At 43.3% G+C, this 22874-nt stretch overlaps 1 protein-coding gene across 4 annotated transcripts in view; it reads right to left on the minus strand.

Annotated features, from left to right (window-relative positions):
* The window catches only part of B3GALNT2 (beta-1,3-N-acetylgalactosaminyltransferase 2), a 44498-nt gene that overhangs the window by 4042 nt on the left and 17582 nt on the right, over positions 1 to 22874 (minus strand). Inside the window, exons 5-11 of one of the 4 annotated variants that reach the window (XM_039850361.1) lie at positions 20016 to 20111; positions 10224 to 10334; positions 7845 to 7923; positions 3891 to 4074; positions 1444 to 1569; positions 719 to 872; positions 77 to 133 (exon numbers count right to left, since the gene is read on the minus strand). In XM_039850361.1, the coding sequence (XP_039706295.1) occupies positions 77 to 133; positions 719 to 872; positions 1444 to 1569; positions 3891 to 4074; positions 7845 to 7923; positions 10224 to 10334; positions 20016 to 20111 (807 nt within the window). Of the gene's footprint in view, positions 1 to 70; positions 179 to 718; positions 879 to 1443; positions 1570 to 3890; positions 4075 to 7844; positions 7924 to 10223; positions 10335 to 20015; positions 20112 to 22874 lie in introns of those variants that run through there. The other 3 variants (XM_039850360.1, XM_039850363.1, XM_039850362.1) reach the window with 3 other exon arrangements.

Raw genomic sequence — 22874 nt, forward strand, 5'->3', positions numbered from 1 at the left:
TTCCCGCCTGAGGTCCGACACGGAAACCTCGGCTCAGCTCCCCGGAACCGAGGCCAGCCCCACGGCTCTTGCTTACCTGGTATCTCCTAGGTCCTATGGCTGCCATCCAAATGCCCATGCTTACATCTTCACCCTGTACGCACGAGGTTTAAATGCAACAGTTTAGCTGCTACGCCACCTGTAAAGACAGTGCCACACCCATTCCCTTAATGAATTATCTTCCTTCCTCTTTGCTTGTAAATCTACTATGAAATCCAAACGCGTGTTAACACGGACACACAGTAAAAGCTGGTGGCTTTTAATTTGATGACCACGTCCTACAGGTGACCAGCGCACTCCTCGTGGACGGTGGCCTCCAGTTCCAACAGTAGGAAACACATACATGGACCTAATAACTAGGCAGAACTGCTGGCTGACGTGGCCCAGAATCAGCAGAAAGCAAGCACTTTTCGTCTTCTGAATATAAATCTTTACGCCCCCTCCAGGGGCTGGTAAATATAGGTCGAAAATATAGTAAGTAGGCTCAAAAACAGGGTTAGGAGTAGAATTTAGAGCCAAATTGAGGGTCAGGAGCGTGTCCCTGATGTCTAAAGAGTGACTCCCAGACAGAAAGTAACACGCTCTTCCCCAGGGGAAGCTGGCCCTGCGTTCAGCGGTGGGACACCCGGTGAAGGACACTGTTCACGGAGTTGCTGTTGGGTCGCAAACCCTTCCCTACCTGGTAGGTCTTCAACCTCCCTGCATTGCTGGCCAGCCAGTGGACGATGTCCCTGGAGACCACGTACCCCGACCCGCATGCGAAGGCGGGGTACGCAGGGCTGGGGTACTCCAGCTCCTGCCACTTTCCGGTTCGGTCAACGGCCCAGTTCAATCTGAAACTGACATTCAAAATAAGTCTGCTTCTGTTACTAAGCCTGACTCCTTTATTATCCCTGCAAAGGAATACACTAGAATCAAAGAAAGAACAAGAATTTTTGTTTGATATGGAAAGGAATTATTTATCTAGTGCTTTATATCTACTTATATAAAAGACTAGTATGTTAAATTCTCTCAAAGTTGCTTTTGTAGTTTGCAAATGGAAAGTACCAGATCAGCCTGTGTATATTTACTTTTACAAAGTTCGCTAATCCATCCTGTGTTCCTGAGGAAACACGGAGCAGCCTCAGAAACGCGACACGAAGCCATCCTAACCCAGGGCCGCTCACTCCGGGGCACACGGAGAAGGCCGCATCGTCTCCCCTCATTATGTTACCTCAGGTTTTTCATTTTAAAGTTTTCGTCCCTGTAATTGTAGGTTAATGAAATATAATAGCCCAGGAGCCTAACAGGGAAATTTCCCATCTCGCCTATTTTCTTATGAAAAGTGACATGCGTATTTCGTTCTAGGTTAGTTGCTTTTGACCAGGTCCATGAATGCCAACGCGCTAACAACGTTCAACTTACTTTCCCCACCAAAAATTAGGCCCATCCAGGTTCTTGTGGGCAATTCTGTTAAACACAGCCTCCAGGTCTATGTAACAGTCGTCATCCGTCTTCAGCAGTAAATCGAAGCTGGTCGTTTCCACAGTCCTGGTGGCAGAAAAGGGACATGAAAGCCGGTGCGTCCGCACAGGAACGTGAAGCGGTGCCAACGCGGTCACAGCGCTAACATCGTCATCAAGAACGGTCTCCCCTCCCTGTGTGCTGCTTCAGTTTCTCATCCTCCAGTGTTGAGAACATCTGTGACACGACGCTGGTGCCAAGTACAGCCCTCACCTGACAGTCACCAGGGGGCCTAACAGAACGAAGCCGATGTGAAAAGGTACAAAGGAAAATAACACTAAAAGATCTGGTCTAAGTGGAACGTACGGTCAAACAAATGCTGCGCAGGCATCTTGAGTCAGGCTGCTCAACCTAAACATCTGGACCTTGTCCCTTGTGTTCTTAATGAGAAACGCCCAGGAAAGGGACAGGTGTCACACCTGGTCTCTCACACAGAACACGAATGTACAGGTAGCAACAACATGATCCTGTTCATAGGACACTCAGCTATTTTATAGTTTAAAGAAACTGAGTTATAACATTAAAACACATTTCCCATGGAAATGACTTCCGGCCAGTAAACTACTATAAATGATCTTTTGGAAAGAACAGAGGAGTGATTTCATTTATCTAGACATAAAAAAATATGACAACCACAGACAAAACTGATGCCTTCATCTCCCAATGCCAATCCTTGTACATCTTTGATAAAAACCCAGAGTCTCTAGGAAACCAGTCGGATGACAGAAATCTGAATTTTAAAAATCTGGAGAAAAGTTTAACTAGGTCAAAGAATGACGAAGTTAACAGTGGGTCCACACCAAATAACATAACTTTCTGCTTCTAAAGTGTATTTCTAATTAACAGCTTAGGGCATACATAATAGTTATTTGTTAAACAGGAATAAACTCTTGTGATGAAGGACTCTGAGCTCACTGATGAATCGACCGAATAAAGGAGAATGAATAATGGAAGTGTCCTCTACGGAGTGGAGGGCAGACAGGTGGAGGAGGCTTACAGGGAAGTGGGTCCCAAAGCACAGCTGTTAGGTCACCTAGGTGGGGATAATGGCCCAAAGCAGACCGTAGCCATACAGACTGAGGGGAGAGGCTAAGATCTTAGAAATATGGAAGGAGTAGAGGAGATAAAACTCATACTGAAGGTAATAGCTAAACTAAATTGAACTTCCACAACTGGGAATCGGCTCCTATAGGAAGTCCTGGAACTCCACGGTACTGATTTCCCATTCCCTGGCTCTCCATGCCCACCCTGCTCCTCTTTACATTCTTGCCTTGGCGCCACTTACAATAGGAACGCCCATTAGTGGTTCTTGTTCTCACTGCAGCTGTCCACACTTCATTCCCGTATTCTAGACACACCCAGACTCCGACTTATGTGTGTGTGCCCTCCACCCACAGGGTGACTCCAAAATCCTATTAACTTGTCCTAGCTATGAAACATTTCCTTTCATCATCTAATTAGACCGGCTGACCCCTTGGGACCAGGGACCATATCCGTAGAGTACCTGATAATATCCCATTCTGCCCAGGGCAATGGGAGAGGAGGAAGAGACAGACTCGGGGGCTCGCCAAGAAACGAGTTCGCTGACAAGGTTTTAGAACAGACAAAGATAGGAATACACTTCACAGGTTTAGTCTAGACGGACGGACAGGTTTCAGTTGCACAATGAGGGTACAGTACCGGGCTCAACAGCAAATGATGGGATCCTAGAGGAACTAATAACATCAACAACTACATACATATACACACATGTAACCGTTACTTTTATTGTTGCTATTATAAAGGTAGGAATTGCAACTAAGATCCGAGAAATACTGGAGGGTCTGGAAGTTATAAGTATGATAGACTAAGTAAAGGTGGTTGAATTTTATCTTATAGGAAACTTTGGGAATCAGGGCAAGTAGTTTTTAAAAGGGTAAAGAATGGAAATGTAATTGCGACGTTCAGCTGATCAGAACTCAGACCAGTAACCGGGGTGTGAGTGACTATAATTGGGGGTTCAGGTCGGTGGGTGTGAACACAACGAGGTGGGTCACTTTCGAACTCACTGATTTTCATCTGATGTGGGCTTGAGATAGCCATGGCGATGACTCAGAGTGAGTCCATTTTTGCCTGTTTGTTTCTGGCAATCGCTGGCATTCACGTTATGTACCTGCTAATCTAAATAAGTGGCAGCATTTTAGAAGATTGATCCCCGCAAAGAACTAGGATCCAACAGATCATATTCTGGGTGTTCAGGGGTCTAAGGTTGGTTTATTTCTTAAAAACTCTCTGTGGTTTGATGTTGATATATTGTTTCTACCTCAAAAGAACAACAATTCTAGGTATGCAGTATTTTTACAACCTACCACTTGTAGAAGTTCAACAGCTTTGCAGGAACATTCCGGTAAGTGTCGACGACATCCACAAAAACGATGTCACCATAGACACCGCTCTCCTCCTCCAGCGAGGCATCTTCCGTGCGGAGGCTCCGCGTATGATCGGCGAGTCTTCCAGGGCGAGAGCGAAGGCTCCGTAAGAGGGCGTCGCCTTCTAAAGAGGAAAAGGCGGGGGCTCAGGGGAAATGCCACCACACAGACGGGACCAGGACTGTTCTGCGATGTCCGCGAACACCCTGTCCAGGGTGAGCTCACAGAACCAGCGGGCCGGAGCTCTGAGGGGGGCACGGGGACTCTCAGCATAAGGGACGCACTGTCTGGGGGGAGGTGGGCGGTGCCGGGCCAGGCCGAGGGCGCACGCACCGTAGGACCTGTGGGTCCCCTCGTAGCTATATCCCCGGAGACGTTATTTTACGTGGTCGCAAGGCTATTCACTGCGGAATCGTAACAGCGAAAAAAATGGAACTGATCTAAATGCCCCCCGACGGGAGAATGGCTAAATCGTGGCACATTCACACAGTGGAATACGGCAGGTAAAAAAATGCACCTGATTTTGCATGTTAAAAGGAATGGCATTGAAATAAAAGCCCTGAGAAAAAGTAGGTTGCTAACCGATACGCGCAACATGGTACTGCAGATATCAATCATAACACAGTCCACGCAAAACTATGCTGTCAAAGACACTGCATCTGGATGGAGTACAGAGCAGAAAAGCGAGACTGGGAAGGGCACACATGCGGCTCAGGACAGTGGCCCCTCCTGAGGGGGCGGGGACAGCCTGGGAGAACCAGGAGGGGCTTCCACGGATCTGTTAGGCTTTATTTCTTAAAAAGAAAAAAGCAAATGTGACAAGGTAAACACTGCAAATGTTGAGCGATAAGTACATGGGCGTTTCTTATAACACTCCCGACTTCTCGTGTGTTTTTGAGATTTCATAATAAACATGGTTACTACTGTGCTTGAAAGACCACGAGCTAATGAATCGTTTGTCGCATTTATGCAGGGACTGTCTTCAGAGCCTATGGATTTGCTTAAGGCAGCAATTCTTTCACTAGGGCAGGATTTTCTCAAATGTCTCAGCCAAACTAGAGAAACTTTCTGAAAAATAAGAAAAGCGAGAGGCTGAGGGGTGGGGAGAGGACGCTGAGCAGTAACTAGCGCCCCGCCGTCCGCGGCGGCAAACGGGAAGACGGCGGCCCGAGTCCCCGATGTCCGCCGCTGTCAGCGCCTGTGAGGCAGCGGACGGACAGGTCCCAGGTTTCTGTTCCCCAATCTCGTCTGTCAAAGGAGCAGTGGCTCTCGGGAATACTTCCTGAATAGATGCCCAGGCCCCGAGCCGAAAGAGCCACAGGTCAAATCCATCTAAGGAGCCCGTGTGAACAGACCCCTGAGCTCTATCCGGAAGACTGGGACACGGCAGCTCGAGGTACGGCCCAGCCAGACAGGCTAACGTGCCCCGTGCTGCTTCTGGATGGCCCTCAGCGCCTCGGACTTTTAAAAAATTAATTACTACTCAGATTTTCAGATGTATTCATTTAAATTCCTTTATCCTAAAATAAGGAACTTTTCTCATCCAAACCCTATTCCTTCAGCCTCAGTGAGAGAGACTCTGACATACGCCCGGGGGTGCCGCAGCTGCTGCCCGCAGACCAGATGCCACAGGTCCCAAGGGCCCCTCGCACTAGCGTTTGAAGACTCCGGATGGCATGCCCTTGAATTAATCAGCAAAACAAAAGGAGCTGCGACAAAGTCGGACACGAACTGCACCTGTGCCCGGCCCCACGTGAGCTGCTTTAAGAAAGCTGCCTCCTCCCTGAGCTTCCTCGGGCCGAACGCTTGGCCGCCTCCCAGTGCGCTACGCCGATACTCTCCTTGGCAGAGCCGTCTCATAGTTTTATGAAAAATCTCAGGACCGAAATTGAGGATCCCTAAATCTTAAATCTCTATTTTTAATGGCAAGTTTGTGGGCAAAACCTATGTACTTGTTCCAGCCGGCTCTTATGGGTAAGAATACAAGTACTTCCATGAGGAAACACTGAATAAATAAAGATGCTAGAAATTTAACAAGCTACAGCCAGTCTGCAACCTCAAACTACACGCAGTGGCCTCAGACGGAGGGTCTGCCCCAGCCCCGCACCATCCGGGGAGTCCCTGAGACCTGCCCCTTAGGGCTGGCCTCTGCTTTCCCCAGTCACCAAGCGCCTCCGGGGAAGCGGGGTCCTAACTCCCTTACAGGAACCTATGGCCAGCAGAGCTCTGAGTCGTCAGACAGAAGCACTGCTGAGCACCTTTGTTCCAAGAGTGATGCTCAGGACAGGTGACCAATAAAACAGCAACTGCATCAACGACAGTGTTTGTTGAAGATCAGAAAAGAATTCTCAGGAATTCACAGATGTGGATATTTAAACGAGTGTCATTCAAACAGACAAACAGCCATCGTTATTCCAAACAAATTCCCTTGAGTTTTAAAAGCATTTTTAAGCTAATGCCTCTGGCCTTAAGTTCTAAAGGAATCCTTCCAACAACTCATCCTTGATGAGATATAGTAAAAGCATTTACAAAACTGTAGCCTGTGAGGAACCCTAACTTAAAAAGTCACATGATGAGGACGGAGCGTCCACAGGAAGCAGGAGGGAAACCTGAGTCCACGGCTCGGTCTCTGGCACAGGGACAAACGAGGAGTCAAAGTGCTCCATTCCTGGGCCAGGAAGACAGGTTCTCCCTGACCGACAGGCAGCCCTGAGCTCACGACCGCCACAGTGCAGGAGGCCAAAAAAGTCCGAGTTTACTGATGTGTTAGGGTCGCCTTTACGGTAGCAGACTGATGTCCTCCCTGTCGGAGCAGGAACAAAGTAAGGTGACCACTCTCGCCACTGCTGTGCGAGACAATTAGACGAGAAAAAGACACAAAAGGCACCCAGACTGGAAATGAAGAAGCAGAACTATTAGATGATATGACTTTGTATACAGAAAACCTTAAGCCACCTGCAAAACAATTAGTAAGTCCAGCAAGGCTGCAGCGTACAACAACGATCTACAAAAATCAACTGTAATATGTCAACAATACTGTAGTAACTGAGGGATCACTTTGAAAAATAAATGTCTAACCAATAGGCTGCACACCTGAAACTAATACAAACTAATGACTGTCAATTCTAATTGAACAAAAAAATTTCTTTTAAATCAACTGTATTTCTATACTAGCAATAAACATCTGGAAAAAAATTTAAAAAACAATTCTACTTAAAATAGCATCAGAAAAAGTATTTAAGAATAAATTTAACAAAAGAAATGCAAGACTTGTGCTCTGAAAATCACAAAACATCACTGAAAGAAATTTAATAAGACGTAAATAAATGGAAAGACTCCCCATGTTCATGGATCAGAGATTTCACGTTGAGATGGCAACACTCCCCACACCTACACATTCGATGCAGCCCCTTTCAAAATCGCAGCTGGCTTTTTTGCAGAAATTGACAAGCTGACCCTAAAATTTACATGGACGTGCTGCGGACCTAGGATACCCAAAACAACGTGGAAAAGAGTCAGAGGACTCGCACTTCCCAAATTCAAACCTTAGTGCAACGCAGTGTAGTTCTGGTGTAAGACGAGAATTGAGAATCCACCAATAAATCTTTACATTTAAGATCAGCAAGTCCAGTAAGTAGATTAGTGCTTGTTTGTGGCTAAAGGGAAGAGTGACTTAATGGGTCTTGGGATTCTTTTTGGAGTGACAGAAATGGTTGCAGAATTCAATATACTAAAAACCATTGAATTAAACACTTTTAAAACGGTAAATTATGTGCTATGTGAATTATCAATACAACTTTTTTATGACAAAAAAGAAATCACTTTTTCATTGAAGTATAACGATTAGGTACCTGAGATTTAGTACGCTTTTCGACGTTCAACCAGCTGACTTACCCTGAATAGTATAAATAAAACCACCTGCAACTCCCTCCACACCTTCCATGAATTCATGAGGCAATGAACCCTCCTCAGCCTGAAAAATAAGAATATAAGTGCTCAGTGTTTCATTATGAAAAATACATTATATTTAAAAACTGACTGGCAAAATTCATAATGTGACTCCAGAGCAGATAACCTGTCTAAGCTGCCAGTGCACGGACACACTCTCGGGAAGGCGTGAGCACCGTTTTTGTTACAGATCAGGTACGTGCAGCGGTCCACACAGCGTTCGGAACTGACTCACAGAGAATCATGTATTCTTGACATTGCTACTATAATTGTATGAAAACCAATTTTACTTTGCATCATAACCCTACAACTTAAAAAAACACGATCACCTTTGATTTCTTGGAGACTGAAAATTGCTGTGAGTTCAAACACATCTAGGCAGTTTAAAGGTGGGTTACTACTCAGCAAAGGGCCCCCCTAAACAGACAGTTCAGATGGAGCCCTACTGCTTACCGACGCTGGGAAGGTGCTGAGACGCTGCGCCGATGGCCACCAGCCTGTAGCCCGCTCAGCGCTGGAGGCCCTTTGATTAGAGATTTACCTCTTCACCGCACCAGGTACTCAGGGAGGCGACTCAGCTGAGTGTGTGGCTCTCCTACACGGCACAGCTGCAGAGCGGGATGCGACCTCGGCCACGCGTCTGCGTGTTTACAGCGCTCCTCCTACACCCGCCCATCCACAGGAGCACTGTGGGCTTCCCTTCTGAACGGGTCTATTCAGCAGAGCTGTACCATACGAAGCAATGTTCTAAGGCTGGCAGAGGGACACTGTCTTGAGGTGACGGGGGTAACGTCATCTAATTTAAAATATGGTTTATAGCTGAAGTTTATAGTGAAGGAAATTACAAGGTGAATGCCATAGATTCTGCTTCGCAGTTCCACAAAGGTTAGCATACTCTTCATTGTATATGCTATACCATTTTGGCTTTAGAACTTGATAGTACTTTTTGTTTATTAACTTCTAACTAAAGGTCATAGCTTGGCTTTTATTTTGGCTTTTAAATTTTTCTGACATCATTACTTGCCAGCAAGGCAGCAAGACTTAGGAGAACTTTCAGCTCTAAGCGTTTATGAAAACCTGCATTTACACAGGGGGTTTCTTGGAGGAGGCTACTAAGTTACCTGATGTCTTTTTAAGATTAGCTGAGTGCTGAAGCTACCTCTAGCCCTCTACAACTATTTTTCAGCCCCAAAGTAGATCCCTGGAGTCTTTACATTTGAACCTAGTCCTCAACTCAGAAGTAATCTGATTTCCTTTTCTGTAACCGACTCAATACCACATCTTGTATATTTTTAAGTTTCACAAATGTAAAAAGAGACAAGATAGTAAAGGCAATTGCCTTGAAAATAAAAGAAATAAACCCCATAAACTCCACTCCTGATTATGAAGTCTTTTGTTTAAGATAGACTATTATATCTTAAAAGACTTCATAATCAGGGATGATGATGAGATCCTAAACATGGCCTACAAAGCTAAGTTTATCATTATATGTGAATCTGTATCTACTTAATGTCTTCTTCCCTGGAGTACAAGCTCCACTGCGGGCCGGTAAGGACCTATTTTGCCCATCACCGTGCCTGGTTACCCTGGCGGGCAGTACGTGTTTGCTAGATCAGTAACAACACACCGCACGATAGGCATGTCTAGTTCAGGAATTAATTCATGTGAGTAACATTAATATTTAACGAAAATATACTACGCTTGTGAATTTAAATGCCAAGTACTTTTCTAATCATCAGACCAGAGCATCAAAGAGAATTCAAGATTGTGTCTGTGACACCACCACAAACACCACTTAAAGTTCATCATTTTAAGTTTGTTTACACCTTCTTTATCATCATACAATTACTCTGAGAAGTTTATCTGTCAAACTGTTTTAAATTTGAAGCAAATCTGAATAAATTAAAAATACGAGGCAGAAATCGCAGCAACAGACATGAAAGCGAAACTCAAGCTTACGTCTAATACTTTCATCTATAGTGCTTTAACCAACATCCTACTATCGAGGTGAGACAGTGAATATTCTGAATTGCGTTAAGCAAATGTTTTTAATGTTTACTACTGAGAAATGAAATATCACATTTTTAAAAATGCACCGATTTTAAGGCAAAACCATATATTTACTAAGTTACAAAATCATAGAACATTTGAGTTTTTCATCTTTACTGTGGTGACTATACATTTTCTACTACATATATTCTAAAACACATAAGATTCACTATTCCATATTGCCTGGGTTGGTATAAAAATAAATTTAAAAACACTTTTATGGATTAAAAAATGCTGAAGTATACTAAACAACCTTTAAAAAAAAGAAAGACTTACTGTGATGACTCTGAGAACTCCCCCTCCGTCATTTACTGTCACTCTGTGCAGATTTCTTGACACGAGGCCTTGGAGGTCTTGGCTCTCCCACACGATTGTACCTTCAAAGCTCTTTGTGAAAGATGAAAAGTGAGTCAATTTCTCTATTGTTGACATTTAGGTTTTAAGCTCTTTTTAAAAAAGACTTTTTTTTTAAGACACGGAGGCTAGAATTTCTATCCCACAGCTCTGCCACAGCATGGTTAACGTTCTGGTGTCCACCCCTCCCCGCTTCCATCTCTCATCTTCACACGCACTGAAAAAAGCAATTACGAAGGGTATACAGATGACAGTTCTGCATGCCGCTGTCATCTCCCACTGTGTCGAAAGCGATTCCTTATGCTACTACAGCTGTTACAGGCATTCTTTTTCATGTACGTACACAAGCCCCTGAATGGACGCAGCTTGATTCACTCCAACATTTCCCTACCGTCAGACCACATGTCTACTAAAATCATGGGAATCTGGTGTCAAGATTCCCCCCCAGTAATGTTTTTTTAATTTAAAATTCCCAGAGGTGAAATTACTGAGCCAAGAAGTAGAGGCATTTTGTATGGATTTTGGTACACAGCGCCAAACTGTTTTTCAAAAGCAAATTTTACTATTTTGTAAGTCATTACCATTTTATGAAAATGCCAGTTGTGTGCACTGTACTCTTCCCAGTATGGGATATTAGTAAAAGAAATTTAAACTAATTTGTTAAAAAGATTCTTCTTTTAATTGTGTTTCCTTAGATTTCTATTGATCTTTATGAATTTCACAGTCTCTTCTGGGAATTGCTTTGTCATGCTTCTTTGCCATTTAGCTACTGAATTTTATATTTTTTCTTATTAATCTCTGTGAGCTTTTAGTAGATAATCCTGTATATGTTTTACATGCTAAAAATATTTTTTCAGACTCGTTTGGTTTTTGAAGTTCAAAAGTCCATAAGATTTCTCTTGTCAAACCTGACAAGCTTGTCCTTGGTGATTATTAAATTCTGAGCTTAGGAAGTTCCGTTCCCTTCCCCCAAGGTTTGATATACATTTAAATTCCACCGTCTTCTAATTTCTCTGTGGTCTCCATTTTCAGTATCTGCCCAGCTGGCTCCTCAGTACTGCTCAGGTCAGCTCCACACTGTCTCCCCAGAGATGCAACAGAAGGCAACCAACCCCCAACTTCTCCCCATCACATCAACCTGTCTTATCTTCTTACACCACTCAGCACTCCCATATTTCCTGTTTACTTCTCTATCGACGAGCCAACTGCTCCCACCAGGATGCAAACACCATGAGAGCAGGGATCTTGTCTCTTTGGTCAATCACAACATCCCCGGCACCAGAATGGCCTGACACATAAGTAGCCTGACTCAAAAGTATTTATTTAATGTTGAATTCAAAATCAATTAGAATTAACTCTGGTATAGAGCATGCGATAAAAGATACAGCTTTAATATTCTAAAAAATGTTCATGTATTAAGAGAGGAGTGCTTAACGTCTCATTTAGCAAGCATTGTTGTAAGGACATGATACAAAACTGAATTTGTCCAATAAGCTAGGCCAGTGGTTTGCAAGCTTTTTTTAAGCAATAAAACTTCTCAACCAAAAGAGATAAAAAACACTGAAATCAGGCAGTCTGTCACTTTATGTTCCGCTAACTGCCTTAATCTTCGTTACCTGTGACCCTCCTGACCCGCCTGGTGGACCCTAGGATCCTCAGAGTAGATCCTGCAGACACAGCTTGTGTCATCACTTCCTAACCTTTAGAACAGAGCACAGGCAGCTACGTCACAGGGCCGCCTGAGGCGAGCGATGCTGTGTGCAGCGCAGTATCTCTGCTCAGCGTAACACAGCCCCCTCGCTGCCAGCGCGAGCACGCAGGTGAACTACTCTTTAAAAGATTCCATCTCCCTATCTCTGAAATAGGTGATTATTTCTACACATTCCCCGGGTGGCCTTAACTTTCTATTGAATTTGATGTGAAATCTCAATTCTGTAAAAGCAAAAAATATTCTCACCAACAGATTATACACAGGAAAGGAAAAAAAAAAAGGACTTGAATATACCAAATGTGTTGGGAATAGATGATGACATCACATTCTTTTAACCTTTGTATAGTTTTGTCAAGTTTTCAACAGTGAATATGTATTACTTTCACATATTTTCATACTTTCATAATTGGGGAAAAAAGATTTTTTAAACTAAACAAATACACAAGTAAATTTGGGGCATATTTTCTTTCAGACACGCGCCATTATTTAAACTTTACAGTGTCTATTAGGTACCAGGCTGTGGGCAATGTGCGAAGATTTATAAAGACGAAGCAGCCCATTTCTTCAAACAATCATAATATACAATGACAGGCTCAGTGATGAAGGAACGTTATCCTGTTTGGAGTCAGCCAGAATTTCAAGTGACTACGGGAGCTGAGCTAAATCTTGAAGGAGTTCGAGTCAGGAAAGTGGGAGGCGGGCAGATAAAATGACACAGCAAATGGCACGACTTGGACCCGCGCTGCATATTCAGGAAAATGTCAAGTGGTTTAAAATCGCTGAAACACACCGCGGGGAAAGGAGGGGTGACATGCAGGCTGCGGTCAGCGCGGGCTGCTACGCCGCGGTCCGTCCTTTACCCAGAAGGCAGCGGGGAGCACGGACGGCTGCAAACGCGAGACGGGCACCATTCCACCTGCAAGTCTGGAAATGTCACTCCAACGACACAATGGCAGGACGACACGGGCAGGGAGGGAAAGTGGCCGTTGGACTATTACGAAAATCCAAGGTGAAAGGAAGCGAGCACCTATCGTTTAGATATTAGGACTGACCTCTGAGAAATCGAAGACACGAATAAATGGAAAGATATGCAGTGCTCGTGGGTAAGAAACAGCACATAGAAATAACACTCTCTACCAAAATTCCAACGGCATTTTTCACAGAAATACCATTAACGATTCTAAAATTTGTATGGAAACACAAAAGACCCTGAATAGCAAAAGCCATTTTGAGAAAGAATAAAGCTGGAGGCGTCGTGCTTCCTGATTTCAAAGTATTTTACAAGGCTATAGTAATCAAAAAGAGTATGGTACTGGCATAAAACACAATGATTAATGGGACAGAACAGAGAGCCCAGCAATGAACTCATGCTATATGGTCAATTAACTTATGACAAAGGAGGCAAGAACATACAACAGGGACAGGCCAGTCTCTTCATTAAACGGTGGTGGGAAAACTGGACAACCACATACAAAAGAATGAAGCCAGAATACTATCTTACGCCACACATAAAAATCAACTCAAAATGGATTGAAGAATTGAATTTAAGATCTGAAACAATAAAACTAGAAGGAAACATAGGCAGTAGGCTCTTTGACGCTGGTCTTGGTAGTGACTTTTTGAATTTGACAGCAAAAGCGAAGGCAACAATTGCAAAAATAAACAAGTGGGACTATATCAAACTAAAAGGCTTCTGCACAGCAAAGGAAACCATCAACCAAATGAAAAGGCGACCTACCAAGTGAGAGAAAATGTCTGCAAATCATATGTGATAAGGGGTCAATATCCACAATTCATAAAGAACTCGTATAACTCAATAGCAAAAAGAACAATCTGATTAAAAAACAGGTAGAGGATCTGAAAAGACATTTTCCAAAGAGGACATACATGTGGCCAACAAGTACATGAAAAAATGCTCCACATCATTAATCATCAGGGAAATGCAAATCGAAATCACAATGAGATATCACCTCACACCTGTTAGAACGGTTATTATCCCAAAAAAAGAAAAAAGAAAACAAAGAAGTAAGTGTCAGTGAGGATGTGGAGAAAAGGGAACCCTTGGCACTGTTGGTGGGATTGTAAACTGGTGCGGCCACTACGAAAACCAGCGTGGAGCCTCCTCGGAAACTTAAAAATAGCATAAGATCCAGTAATTTTACTTTTGGGTAAATGAAGGCACTAACTCGAAAAGATATATGCACTTCTATATTCACTGCAGCATTATTTACAAGAACAAAGATGTGGAAATAACCTAAGTGTCCACGGATGGGTCCACGGATAAAAAAAAGTTGTGATGTATAAATACAATGGGACGTCATTCAGCCATTTATAAAAGGAAATCTTGCTATTTGCTACAGCACACGTGGACCTTGAGGATATTATGCTCAGTGAAATGTCAGACAGAAATAAGATAATTACAGTATGATTACACTTATATGTAAAATCTAAAATTAACAACAAAACCCCCCAAACTCAAAGACACTGAGAACATATGGGTGTTTGGGTTGCCAGAAACAGGGTGAGGAGAAATGGGTGAAGGGGTCAGAAGGTGCAGACTTCCAGCTGTTAAGTCCTGGGGACGTGATACAGTGTGGTGACTACAGTTAACACTACTTTATTACGTGTTTGAAAGTTGCTAAGTAGCTCTTCAAAGTTCTCATCACGAGAAAAAAAAAATTTATAACTGAGTGGTTACGGATGTTAACCAGATTTACTGTGATTATTTTGCAAAATATAAACACTGAATGATTATCTTGTACACCTGAAACTAACGTTTTGTCAATTATATCACAATAGAAAAAAAGACCGCCTTCTGAGCTGAATTAAATCCTTACATTTAAGGAAATAATGTTTCTAACAACTGAAAGAGCTCTAAGATCTTGCTTAATTAATAAAATCAATACCTTAATCAATACTTCACCAACTGGCCACTACAGGAAAGCTGGGCTGAGAAATCTGGGCTATGTAGCTGTGTCCAAGGGAGAAAGATCCAGTAACTGGAAGATATACTGTACCAGGGTTCCATCCTATCTGAAATGAGCTAAACACACACCTCCCACTTTTGAAATAAAATTCAATGCCCAAACCAAGTACAGTTCAAATTCAGTTTTTTAGGTGCCTGACATACTAAGAAGAGGTCCTCAGATGGGGGTCGTGAACTTTTCAAGCGCTCTAGTAAGCCAAAACTCTAAAGATGAATCAACATTCTGGTGTATACAGCGATCTTCGTGAATTTACACAGTGCCATTCTACGAGAATCTAGGCATCTCCATGTGAACTAGCTGGAAGGTCAGTGCCAGGACCGGAAAGCCAAGTCCTTGGCCCCTGGCTGGGTGAGGCTGCTGGGGGCTCATTACGTCCTTCTCCTGGCGACCACCTCTCGCCCTAGGTGATAATGTTTGGAAAGGATGCTACCAAATATGTTTAGGAGAAAGAACTGATAGGATTTAGTGGGTGCTTAGATGAGAGATGAGGAGGGGTGGGATGGCGACCAAAGCGAGTGGCCGTGGAACAGTCCCGTGGAGAAGTGCAGCGGGCAGCTGATGTGTGCAGGGAGTTCATAAGAGAAATCTGGGCTGTAGTGACAGCAAATGGCTGGTAATGAATGAAACTGCCTAAAAAGAAAGAGTACAATCAACAGAAGGCCGAGTATCAAATGCTAACGATTCCTATCTAAGAGGAAAGCACAGGAGGTGCCACAGTCAGGAAGAAGGACCGAGCCAGATACGGCTGCGCAAAAGCATTTGCGTGATACAAGCCAAAAAGCAGCTGCCATCAACTAAGTAAAGACAAAAAGGGCCCTGTAGGTGGCAGCGAGGTCTCTGGGAACCTTAGCGACTGCTGTTCCAAATGAACCGTACCAAAAGCAAAGCGATAGCGACCAAATAAAAATGCTTTGCCTCGAAACTACAAATCTAGAAAATATGACGACAAAACAAATAGTTCTCTGTCCTGTCCACTCAACGGAAACTTGGCATTTGACTCGCTACTTCCCGTGGTTACTGCTGGCACCAAACTCCATTGTTTGTGACGGGGTCACGGTGCGCCGACGATGTTGATTACTCCGGGTAATTACCACGACTCACTGGTCTGAAAAAGGATCCTGGTTTATCCGCTGAACTCACAGAACCCAGCTGTTGCTCTGTCGTTACGGAAGGGCTGTGCCCTCCCCGCCCCCAGAACTGCTCCTGCTGGGTCACGGCCCAGTCGAATGTCACTTCTCACGCAGGCCTACTTTCTACCCTTTGACAAAGTAATTATAAAGCAAGGAATCTCTTCAGATGCAAAACAACTTGTTTATGGCAATTCCGATAAGATCATAAGACCAAAATAAAAGTTAGGAAAAATAGCGTGGTAGAGTTTGGATAACGAGGCCTCATAAATTATCTTACCGTAACATGAGCAAGCTACCTGCAACCCCTTTCACACGTTAATTCTTGTGTCCTAATCTGTCATCCAAACACACAGAGTAGCTTAAACATGTAGTACTTTTGTGTCTGTAACCATTAACAATTCCTTGTGGATTGGAGAAATGATTACACTTGAACCATTTTAACTTTCATAAAAAGTAAGTGTGTCAGCACCCATAATGCTAACATAACGTCTCTAGTGATTCAGGTGAACAAAAACAGTCTTAGTGAAATTAGTTTCAGGTTTCAATTGCAGCACTGAGTAAAATATGAAATTAGAGAAATAAATATTTTAAAAGAAAGAGCAGTCTCCATTTAAATGTGACCCCCCTGAGATTTATGCTTTCGTGAGTCACATGATGAGATCTGTTTGCGTGACGAGCTACACGGCTGGCATGTGACTCTGGTAGATTACGGAGTGTGGAGGCAATGAGGTGAACGAAGCATCTCCTCTCCCTCGCAAATGGCATAAATGACCTGTTTCCTCCTGTCACTCTGCTGATGGGCAGGCACTCACTCCTCACTGTCAGAGTTTCCGTGCTAACAGGCCCCATTCGGCTTGATACAGCAAAAACGATCATCTATGTAAAATCAAACACGGTTTCAACAGAAATAGAATTATGTATAAAAGGAAAGAATACTTTTTAATTTTTAAGTTTTTCTTTTTTATAAAGCTAATACATTTATCCTGGAATACTCAGAAAACAGCTGTACAAAAAAATAAAAATCATCCATAATCCTGCCCCGCCCTGAGTAAGCCACTGTTAAATTACTGCATGTTTAAAAAAAAAATTTTTACTGATAAGAAATGAAAAATCAAGTCCATTTCGCTGAAAGCTTAAAGCAAAATGAAGCGCACAAGGAAACAGGCATTGAAGTCTTACCGAAAACGGCCTCTCGCTGTCGGGCTGAGTTACTTCCCACCATCAGTACCTACTGCCAGGTACGCCACCCCGGACGCTGGCAAGGAGGCGGCCCCGCGCCCCAACCCAAATTTTATTTCGAAAAAACTTCAAACCTACAGAAAAGTTGATTTTAACACCTAAATTCCCTAGACTCACCAAGTAGTAACACGTAGCTACATTTGCTTGATCCCTGTCTACACACACGTTACTTTTCTGTTGTTGAATTATCTGAAAAATGCAGATTCATGGCATTTTATCATGTAGTTCCCAAGAACAAGGACATTCTAAGGGAAAGATATTTTTGGTGGGCTAATCAAAATCGTAATTCTCTAAGGGCGACCAAGATAACAGAGCAGGCTGTAAAACTGAGTAGCCTGAAAAAGTAAAGCTTATTTCCTTCCTTTCTACCCCGTCCTGTGACTCCTTCCTCTTGAAGTTTCTCCACACGGCACCGCTGACACTTCGGGCCGGATCGTTCTGTCCTGGCCACTGAAGGAAGTTTAGCCGCACCCTGGCCTCTCCCGCTAGGTGCCAAGTACTGTTCCGCACCAGCCACGACAACTGAGCGTCTCCAGACGTTGCTAAATGTCCCCTCGGGAGCAAACTGCCCCAGCTGGAGAAACACGGCTCTTAAAGATGAGGACTCCCCAAATGCAGAGGGGCAGCGGCAGTGACGGGGACAGCACATGCGCAGGTGCTGAATGCTTACCGCGTGGCGCGTTCTAAACATTTGTCATCTGTCAAATCATTCAGTCCCTAAACTAACCCTCTGAGCTGGGTGGTGTCGCACCTCCGCCTTACAGAGGAGACAGACACAGTGAGATGAAGCAGTTTGCACAAGGTCACAGAGCCACCAAGTGGCAGAGCAGGGATTGATTCACTCACCCATGCTGTGCCCACAGGTGCCCACTCAGGCCCGTGCACCCCAATATGCCCTCACAGACTTGCTCCCAGGCGCGCCTTCCTCCTTCCTGCTCATGCCCACCCTCGGAAGCCCTCTGGGAGATCGACCCCACATCAGGCTTCAGACCCTTCGGTTCTGCACCCCCACAATGCTCCTGCTCCCACGCTCCACCCCCAGGGGTCACACGGAGTCTGGGTCAGGTCCTGCCCACGCTGCTCCCGAGGAAGGCAAGGCTCCCATGGAGGACTCGCTTCCATCCCACGGAGCTTCCCAGCCGGGTACAGCAGGAAGCCGCTGACGGCCGGGCCGGCAGCTACGTACGACATCAGTGTGGGCGCTGCTCTCCCCACGGGCACGAAGCCGCTTCACGGTCAGAGACCTGCGTACGGGAGCCTCGTACAGTCCCGGGGCTTGGCCCGAACTAAGTTATCAATAAATGTTTTCTGAGTAACTGAATAAACAAACCGAAGAATGGCTCCCTTCAAACCAGCTGTCCGACTCCTGGCCAATACGTAGTTGAGGCGCTACTCTTAACTGCGAGGGAGAGATGCCTCTGATGGTGCACGCCTCACTCAACAAGCGAAAAGTTCACATACGCAATTTAAAAAGGGCAGAAAACCAGGGATTCTCATATAATGCTGATGATTCCAACCGATACAAACTGCTCTCCAGAAAATCACATGCCTTAAAAAAGCATATAAATTTGAATTCATCCTAATAACCAGTTATGTACACAAAAGAGGTGTAAAGATGTTCACGACAGACTTTTTTTAACAGTGAGAAATTAGTAAATCTCTTCCAGTGTGTTTTAGTTTTGCTTTTATTTAAATGTTTTAAGTGGAAGTTCACATAGAGGTGAAATACGGGCACGCCTCTGACAGAATTAGCATAGTTTCAACTACTTGTACCTGACGCCAAAGATCCACAGCCTATCACGAAATGGTGATTCTATTTTTGCATAAATGTGAACAGTCCCCATCAAACAGTGGTAGGAAAACGTTTCCTGGACAGTCAGTAGGGCTGGTCGACTGCCTCGTTGCCACATCTTAACTTGACTTTGATGTCACAGGATGAACCCTATAGCTGATCTGAAGTTGACTCTCAGTTTCCCAGGGGTGTTGGGGAAACTGACCCCCACGTGGGAATGGCCACGTGGCACTGAGACTGGGAATGGCCTTGGACGAGACTGAAATAGCGGGAAAGGCTGAGGGTGATGGGTGGATAATCTGTTCGCGCCTGGCTGCGTTAACAGTCTGCGACCAGACTGGGGTGCCACTCCAGGACTAATGAGAGCACCTGCAGGTGAGTGAGCTCCAGCACATATTTACTTAGGGCTAGACCTAGAGGGACCCGGAAGGTGACAGTTAAGTTTTCAGACATCTTTCACAACTTGGAGAAGTTTTGTTTTGTCTTAGAAATTTGGCCGATCTCTCTGCCATTATCCTGTCTACACCCCATCCCCCATCTTTAAATAACTATTCGATTTATTCAAATGGCACCTGTGTCTGGTCTTTCTATGATTCCATATCTTTTACTATCTTTTGTCATTAAAATAACCGTGCAGCTCTCTACTCCACTAACGAAACCATGGTAAGTGGATTTGGAACCTCCAAGGCATCATGAAACTCCCTGGAGGAATGAATGCAGAGTGTGACATTTCAGTGGATACCAGCTGGAAGCCTCATCCACCCCCCGGAGAGCTGTCCCAATGACATAATATCAAGCACAGCCCTAGACCCACGAAGGACTGCACGGTGCCACTGGCTCCATCCCACCTCGTACCTCTGGCAAGATGAACTGCTCCACAGGCTTGTACCACAGCTTGTTCACCTGCACGCCACAGCTCGGAGGGCTAAAGCGAGCAACGAAGAGGGCCTCCTATAAATGGGGAGGGGGACAAGAAGAAATACTTCATGCTGGACACTGCGTCTGCAGCAAGTTTTCACACAGCTGACATCTTGGTCAACTAAATCCTCAGAGGTCCCGACCGTGGTTACAACGTTGTTCTCCTGTGGTTTAGGTACCATCTGTGTTTTCGGTGCAATTAGGTTATTAAATAAAGACGTTTAAGATAACCGAAGTTGTCGTGAAGTTCTGCAGCACTAAATATAATCCATAGAACCTTAAAAAAACCCACCCCGAAATGAGAAACATTAGGGGAAGTGTAAGGTGTTAAATTAAACCATCTTATTAGGTTTAACTCCAAAGGATTAAGGATAACCTGAAAGATGACAGATTTCTAGATGGAACAAAAGTGCTCAAGAATCCCCCTTCCCGGAACCACCTTTAGAAGAAAAAACAAACAAAAACAAGGGACGATAAAAGAGCACTATTTCTCATTATGTCTGTTTCCTCGGCTGTTTCCGGTTTGTTTTAGGTAAGAACATTTCCTAATTCTCATGCCTGTTCTTACATACCAACTTACCATGTGGGAAACTTCTGGAAAAGCTATCGAGACCATGCAGAAGTTCAGAATTAAGGGGGTCTTAGTGAATTATGTGTATTTCTTTCATTCATACCAGTTCTTGGCAACGTGGTGATGACTTGTGAACCCGTTAGCATCCACCTTAGATTGGGACAAAAATTAACTTCTCCTGCGCTAAAAATATGGCAACTAAAAATTAAATCGACATGATCAAAATATTGTACATCTGAACTAAATACTTGACTGATACTCAAACATTATGAATAGTAAAAAAAAAAAAAGACTATACATCCTGATAAGTGTATCAAAAACATTCAAGATTAATCCTAATTTCTAGATAAAGATAACGGTAGAATTCAGAGTCCTGCTATTTCAGTCACTTATCTGAATTCAAAATAAATGAAATCTTTTAAGCACCATAACATATAAACTCCTGCACATGAGACCTTCACAAAGGCCATCTCACTGTCATCGTAATGGTGGCGATCAACATGAGGACTTGTTCCCCCTCTCATATTCATGTCATTAAGCACATTTACAAACCACATGGATTCTTTAGAGGAAGTAGGAAAGGACAAATTGCAACAAAAAAATGTAACCCTAAATTCATTTGTATATTTACTGGTGACTAACACTGTTTCTGTCAGTAACAATCAACGTTAGCAATAATATAAAAAACATTTTTCAAGGTCTAAAAAAGCCTGAACAGAATTCTGCTTCCAGTGACATCAGGCCAATTCTATCGATAACAATTATGAACACTGGGCAAAATATTTAAAAAAATGATCTGAAGCTACTGGAATGCAAACAAAGCAGGCAGAAAATGGAAGAAAATCAATGCCAGGAAGAAGAGAAAGAGGTGTGTATGCTTCCCCCATGCTCTATGGTTCTTTGTCTGAGGCAACTAAAAATTTACAATTAAAAACCTGCAGTCTTTCTGGCTGCAAAATCAGAGAAAAGAGCTGAGCCAAACACATCAGCTAAAAAGTGAGGAGGAAAACCTTAGAAAGGAAAGGGTCACAGAGAGAGCGCCCTAAGTTCCTCATATAAATTCTGCCCAAATCTGCGGCTGACTCATGAAATACACATTTGGTACAGAACCCAAGCAGACCATATAAGTCCAAAAGAACTGAAGAAGTTTCAGCTTCTGTCCAGTGCGAGGGAGACAGTTTAGACTGTGTCCAGCTAATTTAACTGCCTGCTAAAACAAACAAAATCAATACTTTTCAAGGAATATAACAGGATCCAGAAATCCTACAATGAATTATTCACAATATTTAGGATACAATCCAAAGTCACTTGATATAAAACAGGAAAATGTTACCCATACTCAAGAGCAAAGATGATAATCGATAAAGACTAACCCCCTCAAAGGACTCAAATATAAGAACAGTCAGGATTTTTATGGCTATTTTTATAACTAAGGTCAAGGCTGTATGAAAAAACATGAATGAAAATGAATGAACATAGGAAATTTTAGAGAAATAGAAACTATAAAGAAATATTAAGTGAAAATTCTAGAACCCAAAAGTACAATATCTAAAATTAAAAATTCATTAGCTAGGCTTAACAGATTTGAGATGACAGAAGTCAGTAGATGTGAATATATTAAAAGAAATTATGACATCTGGAAACAGGAAAAAAAATAACATTGAAAAAAATGAACAGTTTGTGATCTGTGGGATGGTACCAAAAGGTCTAACATACATGCAACGGGAATCTCAGAATGAGTAGAAAGAATGGGATTGAGAAAAATTTTTTGAAGAAATAATAGCTGAAAGTTTCCAAAATTTGGTAAGGGACGAATTCACACACTGAAGAAACTTGGCAAACCCTGAGCAGAACAGACAAAGAAAAAACTGCAAGGTACGACAGAAATCAAACTGCTTAAAACCAAATATAAAGAGAAAATCTTAAAGGCATTCAAGAAAAAAAAATAAAAAACCAGATTATACGCATCATACATGAAAATGACAAGATGACGGATGGTGATTTCTCACCAGAACAATGGAGGCCAGGAAACACTGGAGTGACATCTTTAACTTATTGAAAGTTAACTAGGAATTTCTATATCCAGAAAACAGCCCACAATAACAATGGGGGGAGGAGAATAAAGGCAAAATTAAAACATTTTCAGAAAAATTAAACTCAGTGAATTCAGCACATACATTTCTTGCACGATAAGAAATGCTAATGGCTGTTCTTTGGGCCGAAGG

This window comes from Pteropus medius, unplaced genomic scaffold (genome assembly GCF_902729225.1).
Source record: "Pteropus medius unplaced genomic scaffold, Ma_sr-lr_union100, whole genome shotgun sequence".
Taxonomy (NCBI): domain Eukaryota; kingdom Metazoa; phylum Chordata; class Mammalia; order Chiroptera; family Pteropodidae; genus Pteropus; species Pteropus medius.